The sequence below is a fragment of the Carcharodon carcharias genome, chromosome 32, assembly GCF_017639515.1.
Source record: "Carcharodon carcharias isolate sCarCar2 chromosome 32, sCarCar2.pri, whole genome shotgun sequence".
Classification (NCBI taxonomy): Eukaryota; Metazoa; Chordata; class Chondrichthyes; order Lamniformes; family Lamnidae; genus Carcharodon; species Carcharodon carcharias.
In genome coordinates this window covers 11602971-11612442 of record NC_054498.1, presented here as the reverse complement: position 1 = coordinate 11612442, position 9472 = coordinate 11602971, and the positions used below count along the sequence as shown (strand labels likewise).

Sequence of the window (9472 nt, the reverse complement as noted above, 5' to 3'; positions counted from 1 at the left end):
TAACAAATATGATTTGCAGCTGGTGAATTTATATTTTACATGTAAATCACATTTTATTATCTACATCAGCACAACACAGTTAATTCTTTTCATACATTCCTATGTCCACATATATACTGCAATGCCACCTCTGGTGAGAGGATGCATTACATTGTGATAAATTTACGTTGGCTATTTCAATGATATATGTGGATATAGGTATTTAAAATGGGAATATATAAAAGTAAGAATGAATTACTTTCAAATAGCGAATGTTTTACATCTGTACGCTCTAGGCCACTTATTCCCCACCTGTAGCATCAGCTTTTAATTTGTCAGGAAGGAGCTCGTACATTTAAGAGGAAGCTAGAGAAGTACATGAGGCAGAAAGGAATAGAAGGATTGGGTTAGATGAAGTCGGGTGGGAGGAGTTTCATGTGGTGCATGTACACTGGCATGGACCACTTGGGCAAAGGGCCAGTTTCTGTGCTGTAAGTGCCATGGCCAGGACTTTCCAGCCCTGCCACTATGGATGTGGTGAGCCAGCTGAAAGTCCATTGATTTTGGCGGGACCGGAAAATTCCACCGGTGGGAGGGGCCAGAAAATCCCGCCCTGTGTCATTCTATGTAACTACTCATATAATAATTGGGTTTAATCTGTACATTATATACAAACCCATGTTTTACTAATGTAACGAGTCCAACATTCTGCTGGCACTTAAAAAACCTTTTTCAAACCTCATTTGTCTCAGATTGCTTTTGATCAATTGTCCTAATCACTACCTCAGCTTTTCCCTCTCTAACCATTTTCTATATCTAAACTGCTCTGGAATGTAAGTTCCATTGAAGGGAGAACAATGTAAGTTGTTCTGACTGTTGGTTGCTCCAATCTGGCATGTTTCTCTGAACCAAAGCATCAATAAATACTGCAGTACACCAAAAAATTAAAAGCAGAAAGGCACGGACTATAACATATTGAAGGCAGCCATCAGAAAGAACTTGCATTTATATAGTGCCTTTCACGGTCTCAAGAAATGTCTCAGCCAATGATTTGTGGTCACTGTTGTAACATAAGCACACACTGCAGCCAATTTGCGCACAGCAAGTTCCCACAAACAACAATGAGATAAATGTTCAAATAAAGCTGTTTTTTAGCAAGGTTGTTTGAAGGATAAATATTGTCCAGGACAATGCAGAGAACTTCCCTTCTCTTCTTCCAAATAGGCAGATGGAAATGATCTCAATGCTCTGAGAGGGTTTTGGTTACCATTTCATCTGAAAGACAGCACCTTTGATAGTGTGGCCCTCCCTCAGTACTGTGCTGGACTGTCAGCCTAGATTGTGTGTTAAGTTTTCTGGAGTGGGGATTATGAACTCACCAGCTTATGACATAGAAGTAGGAGTCCTACCCCTAAGCGATAAGAAGCACTTTCATTACATTTTGCTCTATTGGAGAAGCAATCCTTCAAATTGTTAAAATAAATTATTTATGAATTGGTAAGGATCTATTTAGATTTTATATGGTTTTCGACATTTGAAAATGTATGTTAATATAATTTTTTCCCCCAAATGTGACATATTGTAAAAGAACTGATTATTTTACTTTGCACATGAGAAGAGGATTTTGTACTCCCCGGTCTACGTCCCAGAAACAGGTTGTTCAATTCAATTCAATGCCAGTTTTTATGCCACCCTCAAGCCTTCTCCCCATTCCCCTGCATCCAGGCCTATCAGCATATCCTTCCATTCTCCTTTATTTGTTTGTCTAGCTTCCACTTAAATGCATTTTTGCCATTCATCTCAACTATGCCATCTGGTAACAAGTCCTCCATTTGCACCAGTCTCTGGGTAATGAAGTTTCCCCTAATTCCTTATTGGATTTATTAATTCCCAGCTTACATTATAAACTGAAATTATACAACCTGAATTAAGCTCTTTCAGGTTACATGTGACTCTAGTTAAGTTGTCATGAAAAATTGCGGTGGAGTGCACATTAAGCCCAAATCAGAAGATTGGTTCCTACTGTATCCATGTGTAAGTCATCTCCTGAGGGAAAGTTCTTCGTCAATGCTCCCTGATTTTACCAAACAGGAATCAAGTAAACATTTTAGATTTTTGATCCATTCGCACTTCTGGAGCTGTAATGCTCCCAGCATTGGTCAGTATGGGATTAGACAAACTCACCTTGTCCTCATGAGCTTCACACCTCTCACTCACAGACCCCAAAGCTGTGTAGCCTTTTACAAGTTGCATTAGCCAGCTCTTCAGTTTAGAGGAGGTGCAACAACCCTTAGGCAAGAGACTCTTTGAACTTTGACAAAAAAAATGAAGGAACTTGCAAACCGGAAAAGAAATGATTAACATTCTCAGTTCATATTCTCCACACCATGAAATCGAATACAAAATAATTCTCCAGAAACCAAGATCGTTGAGCAGCAATCCTTGTAAGGAGAAAGGATATTTTAAGACCCTTATTGTATTTAAGGGCTAAAGCCTGTGAACAACCTCAGTCAAACTACAGGTCAAGTATCCTTTATCCAATTGCATTTTGGTATTCAGGTATTTTCAGTTTTTGGATGTGATATAGCTAGTGTACATTTGGTAGACCTATGCCTACTTACATTCCAATAGCCTAAGCCCAGGCTAGCTAATAGTCTACAAATACTAGGTTGTTTCTCCATCTGCCAACTCTCACACACCCTACTTCTTAACTGTTAACACTTATTATACCTGTAATATATTACATTGATTTATTAAAATACAAATTAACTGCAAAACCATTAGCAAGAAACTTACTCCAAGAGTCATCTGCAACAGCTTATGTAAACAAACACTTTTTGGCGGGAAAAACTCAGGTCTGGCAGCATCGGCGGAGAAGAGTTGACATTTTGAGTCCTCATGACCCTTCAACAGAACAAAGTTCTGAGTTTTTCCAGGTAATTCTGTTTTTGTTTTGGATTTCCAGCATCCGCAGTTTTTTGTTTTTATCTCTGTGTTTAATTGACTGCCACTCCTCTTCAAGAAATGCCTACCTTGAAGAAGTTTTGTTCCTCTCTGCGACAAGATTTCCGTATCTCTCTTTTGCCTTGTTCACCTTCACTGCTTTCCATTTCTCTCCTGGTAGTTCTGTTGAAGGGTCATGAGGATTCGAAACATCAACTCTTTTCTTCTGCGCCGATGCTGCCAGACCTGCTGGGTTTTTCCAGGTAATTCTGTTTTTGTTTTGGATTTCCAGCATCCGCAGTTTTTTGTTTTTAACTTTTTGGCAGGACTGATTGGCACACCACCGAAACCAAGCAGCCAACCAGACAACTATAGGCCGCTACTGTATGTTTTATGGCAATGATAATGATGCCTTACACACTTGTGCATTATATACAGTTTACTTTTGCTTCCTTTCCTTTTCTCACTGTTACCCATCAAAGTATCTGATGGTTTTATTGACATGTTCATGATCGAATAAAAGCGCCAAAGCAGCAAATAACCACAAAAATGACAAGGTGAGGCGAGACAGTGCAGACAAACAAGTAGACTTCCCATGCTAAAGGTCAGACCCAGTTGGCGAGATTCATGTCAGTTCAGATCACAGAAAAAGGTCGGTGAGGTTTGCTCACGTTAGAGTCCATTCAAAAAAAATGTTCAGTTTTTTGGGTGTGTTTGGTTTTCAGATGTACAGATAAAAGATATTCAACTGTGGTAAATAGGACTGCATTTGTGCAATGAGCTTTGCTGTTAGATAAATGCCCCTCATTGATTCACGAATGAGGTGTGTTTTAATTCAGTTTTAAAATAATTCTTATTATAGATCTTAGAAAGTTAGATCACATCCAAATCTGGGGCCATTTATCAATTAAATAAAAAAAATAGAAAACTAATTTTCAGAGAGGCCATTTGTTAGCAGTTCTGGGAGCTAGAAATGTTTTAATATTTCTATATGGATGCAATTAATGCTTGTTCCTCTTGTGAATACATCTTGCAAAGTGTGCACAGACACACTTAAACATATACACACACACACGCCCATCTACACACACTCCACACTTGCACACACACACATCAACATGCATCCCACAACCATCTGTACATCCACCCAAACTCACCCCCACCTACAAACACCCACACACACAACCATCCACCACCCCGCCCCCCCCATTATTCCTATACAAAACCCAACCATGTACTAATGTCTTGCTAACCCATTGCAACCATATCTGATTCAGTAGCAAGAGCAATTGAAATTAAAGTCTTGTGCAAAAGGATAGAGTTTCTACTTTGGGCACAATGGGAAAATTGCACTGAAAAATGCACTTGAAATTGCACTGGTTAGATTAGATTTCAAGTTTACGCTAAAATGAATTTAAATAATCATAACCAGCACGCTCAGACAGCATAATAAAACATGATTATTTTATGCTTTGTCTTCCCATTAAATCGAATTCCTTGATGTATTTAAGAGTGTTAAATCTGGTGCAGATTTATTTTTAAAAAGGGTTGAAATGGGTTTGTCACCAAAAATAAGCAGTGTTAAAATGGCATTCAGTCATAGACCACAAAACCTTCTGCCCTTCCCCACCTTCTTAAATTTACATATGCAGGCTGCAATAAACACAAGTTTAACATGGTATCCTCACCTCACTAATGTCTGCCAGAATATATCTGACTAAAAGACTGGGCACTTCCACCATGAGCAATATTCATGTTTGGCACATGTTATGAGGCATCTCTGAAGTTATGCATCATTTCACCAAAATCTCCCATTTCCAAACAGTGCTCAGCTGGCTCTCCATCAATTGGCAGATTGTAGAAATGTAAATTTAACCTTTGAGTCTGTGAATTCAATGACGGCGAAAGGAAAGTATCTCTCCTCTGTAAATAAACACAATTGAATTAAATAATTAACACGAACATGATGTGCATGAGGCACAGTGTTTCAAGAATTAATGTGACTTTATAACAAAAAGAATGACTAAAAACGCTAATTATTTTACACTAAGGGTGCTATATATTGCTTTGTGAGAAGATGGTGACATGGCGGTAATGTCGCTGGATTAGCAATTCAGAGGCTCAGGTTTATGCTTCGGGAACAAGGGTTCAAATCAAACCAGGGAAACTGGTGGAATTTAAACCCCATTGATAAATCTGGAATATAAAGCCAACATCAGCGATTGTGACCATGACAACTATCATCAATCGTCGTAAAAACCCACCTGGTTCACTAATGTCCTTTAGGGAAGGAAATCTGCCATCCTTACCTGGTCTGGCCTACATGTGACTCCAGTCCCAGAGCAATGTGGTTGACTCATAGCTGCCCTCAAATGGCAATTAGGGATGGGCAACAGATGCTGGCTTTGTCAGCGATACCCATGAAAGAATAAAGAAAAAAATGTACATTAAAGTTATTAATTATTGTTAGTGTTAAGAATACTATTCATTTGATTGCATTGTGAATATTATGTATGGCATGGGTATTAAGAACACAACAGGAATATGCACTGAGGGAGCTAATTTATTTCAATCACTCTGGATTGCTCGTTTCTGTTTTTTTTTGCTAGATATATTGGATTGGAAAAATAAGCGCTGACTACCAAGTCTGCAGCTTCCTTGGATAATCTCCCAGATGTAAGTTTGTAAATGGTCATTGAAGTTTGGAACATTGTTGTTTCACAAATCACGAAGGGTAAATCTGTCTGCGCAGCATGAGGAGTTAGGTCCCTGGGGTACCTGCATTTGCGGCAAAAAGCGTCCTGTTTCCATGTCATTGGCTGCACACAGACCTAATACCTTCCAGCCGAGGCGCTTTGGGAGATCTGTTCTGCGGAGATCAAAATAATCACGAAGAAGCCACTGTTAATCAAGCAGCAGCAGGAATAAAATGCTCCCCTTAAAAGCGACTATCTTGTAAAAAGAGAGGGAGCTTATGACACTGATGCAAACAAATAGCCATGTTATTTAATGTATATGACATACGTAGTACACATATTTAGACCATTGTGAGGGCCATTATTGTATCTGTGAGGTTAACTAATGTGAATATAAAAACCAGAGAGAAGTTACGGTGCAGAAAGAGGCCATTCAGCCCATTGTGTCTGCACCGGCCAAAAAAGAAACTGGCTGCTCCTTTTAATCCCACTTTCCAGCCTCTGCTCCGTAGCCTCGCAGGTTGCAGCACTTCAGATGCAGATCCAGGTACCTTTTAAATGAGTTGAGCGTTTCAGTCTCAACCGCCAACTTAGGGCATGAATTCCAGACGCCCACCACCCTCTGGGTGAAAAAGTTTTTCCTCATAACCCCTCTCATATGTATATATATAAATATATATATATATGTGTGTGTGTGTGTTTACAGGTGTCTCTGAGGGTTTGTACAGCGTATGGATTCTGCTTTACACACACACTAGCATGCCGAGTGCAGCCTTGAGAGAAACAGCACAGAAAGGGGCCAATCGGCCCGCCGTGTTTCTGCTAGCCCCTTTGAAAGAGCTATCCAATTTAGTCCCACGCCTCATCTTTTCCCCATGACCCCGCGTTTCCTCCCCCCGCCCCGCCCCCCCCCCCCCCCCCCCCCCCCCAAACATAAAGTCCGATTCACTTTCCCATCCTCCCGTGGAGCCGGCTTCCACCGCCCTGGATGTTATGGATCAGGACAGAGATGGTTCGGGACCGGAACTTGTCCAACCGGCCGATATCCTTCAGTCCACACAAAACAAAAGGGGTTCAACCGTCGGAGGGAAGGGGAGGGGAGAGGAGGGGAAGGGAACGTTCTTAGCTGGAAAGAAAGGTTTCCGATAATTAAAATCCTGAAGATTTTAAAGCCTCTTCGGTGACACCAGCCTTCGCACTGGTGCTGAAATCACCGCTAAGGGGGGCGGGGGGTTGATTTCCCAGAGTCTGGAATTGTGTTTTTGGCACTTTGGAGAATTAGGGGGGTCGATTGTGGCAAAAAAGCAGAGTTTGAAGCAGGGACCGGGAGGGTTCCTTTTAAGCGCACAACGGCTAAACGAATCGAGGGTTTGTGGTGGGGTTGGGGGGTGGATTTTGTCAAGTCCTCCTTCATTGGAAGTTCATTACTTCTCAATCGACCTTGCTCTGCCGGGTTATTATTGGAAGGCGCGATCCTTTCGCCTTACCAGCGGACACCAAAGCGGTTTCTCAGCCACTGAGGTTGATTTGAAACGGGCAGCAAGGTGGGGGGGGGGGGGGGGAATGCCTGGTTTTAGTTTGCAAGGGATTGCGGGGAGGCGAAAGTGAGTTAAAGCCAGACACAGGCTGGGGGCTGTTCAACCGGGAAGCGTTCTGAACAAACAAGGGCCACTTTAACTAAAATAAAAGCAAAAACAAAACAAAAAAAAAAACCAAACACAATCGCGGATGCCGGACATCCAAACCAAACATAAAAATAGCTGGAAAAACCCAGCAGGTCTGGCAGCATCTGCGGAGAGGGGGCAACGGTTAACGTTTCGAGTCCGTGTGACTCTTCAACAGGACTAAGTGAAAACAGGGCCACTTAACGATGCGCCGCTCTGGGGGGGGGGGGGGGGGGGAAATTTGGCCAGACACTGCACATTGGAGACTCGCTGCACGCACCATGCAAAATTAATCCACCCACTCTCCCCGGGATTACCTTTGAGGCTGACTCCCGCGGATAACTGGAAAGCTTCCCGCGTCTCTTCCAAGCTCGGCGTACCGGACTGAGCCCAAAGTTAGAGCCAAGTTCTTTCTAAATGAGATGAAGGTTCATCGACTCCTGACATCCCCAGATTCAAACACAGCTTCGCCAACACAACACAACACAGCCACGTTTCTCGATCCATATTTTAATGTTTACAAACTGCTCTATAAATGTATAGATTTATATATATATATATATGAGATATATTGTGCTTACAATACGTTACTGCTGATAGTTCAGTAGGTAACTGTAGTTGGGTAAGGGAGGAGGCTCAACTTGCTTATCTTCTCTTGTGACCTTTTTAACCATTTCAGGGCCCTCGCAGCACAGGGACCGCTTGACCCCCCTCGGGGATGGGCTGGGGTCCTCCTCCCCCCCCAGGGGTGCCTCCAGCCACAGGCCGCCCCCGCTGTCCGGGGGCTGGTAGCCGGCTTCACCGGGGTCCAGGGGCTCCTTGGAGAGCAGGATGCAGATGGAGGGGACGTTCTTGAGGAGGGTGAGGTTGGGGGCTCCCTCCCGGGGTTCCCTGTGCTCCCAGGTCTCCTGCAGGCTCTTGTAGCGCAGCCTGGTGATCTGGTGGAGACCCCGAATCCTCCTCTTCATGATCTCCACGCAGGTGATGGTCTTGGTGACCGCCCGGCCCGAGCCGCTGAAGACGATCTGCCGGGTCTCCCCCAGCTGCATCCGGCCCATGGCGAAGCCCATCAGGTTCCTGATCTTGCTGCCCTCCTTCACCCGCATCTCCACGATGTCCAGGGGCAGGTTCGCGAAGGGCAGGGGGCTGGCCTCCTCGGTCCGCCGGATTTTCCGGTAATTCTCCATCGCGCCGTCCCTCGCGGAGCCCTGCATCGCCCGTCGGCGGGTGTTACGCCCGAAGACCCGGCATCTTCCCGCCCCTTGCCCAAGTTCCCCAACTTTTCGCCTCCTTTCCGCGGTTAGCCGCCCCCTTCCTTTGTCTTCACCGCTCCCTGGGGAGGGACACTGTCCATCGCCGGCTGCCGGACTGGGGCGGCAAGTTTTTGCAAAGGCAATTTGGATCAGTTGGGAGAGATCAGCCCAGTCCAGGGACTCTCATTTACTGAAGACAATTGCAAGCCTCGCAAAGCCTCAGCGCCTCCATCCAGAAACTGCCTCTCTATTCCTCCTGATTTTTTTTTTATTTTTCTTTTGGCACCGCTTGACTCCGGGCTGTGACCATCGCTCGTTCGGCGTTCCTCAAACGCACTCTCTCTCTCCCCCCCACCCCCCTAAGCTTGCCCTCCAGTGGCCCTGGGGTATGTGCCCTCCCCTCTGCCCCCTTTGCTGGGGCACCGGGACGTGTTAGACATGCTCCCGGCTCCTCCTCTTCATCTGCAAGTCAGGCAAAAAACACTGCTCTCCGGCGCCAAGGCAAAGCTGGGTTTTTACAGCACGCTCGCTCCAAGAGAGAACCGTCTCTCTCTCTCTCTTTCTCTCTCCCTCTCTGTCTCTCTCCGAGTCGGGAGATCTTCTGCTGCCCACAGCCCCTCATCCCCTCTGAATGAATCTGCCCATCATTTAACCGCTTCAGTCCCAAACCCCTCCTCTTTGGGCCATTTGCAATGCTGCACATGGACCAGCCCTTGGAGCTGCCCTCACCATGAGTAGCCACACAGAGAATACTTACGGCTCAGAAGGGGGCCGCTCGGCCCATCAGGATAAACCATTGTCCAGCATAAATCCCACTGTCCAGCTCTTGGCCCGTAGCCCTGTGGGTTACAGCACTTCAAGTGCCTATCTCCCTTTTTTTTTCAATATTATTCCACCCTTTCAGGTAGTGACCCTCTGGGTGACAAAATAAAAATTA

General features: G+C 44.6%; 1 protein-coding gene across 1 annotated transcript; it reads right to left on the bottom strand.

The window, feature by feature from the left end:
* Positions 1 to 7814: 7814 nt before the first annotated feature.
* Positions 7815 to 8897, bottom strand: LOC121272103 (ribonuclease P protein subunit p25-like protein). The gene has a single exon (XM_041178548.1). It carries the CDS (start codon positions 8494 to 8496, stop codon positions 7870 to 7872), a length of 627 nt encoding a protein of 208 aa, XP_041034482.1. The 5' UTR covers positions 8497 to 8897; the 3' UTR covers positions 7815 to 7869.
* Between the last annotated feature and the right edge of the window lie 575 nt (positions 8898 to 9472).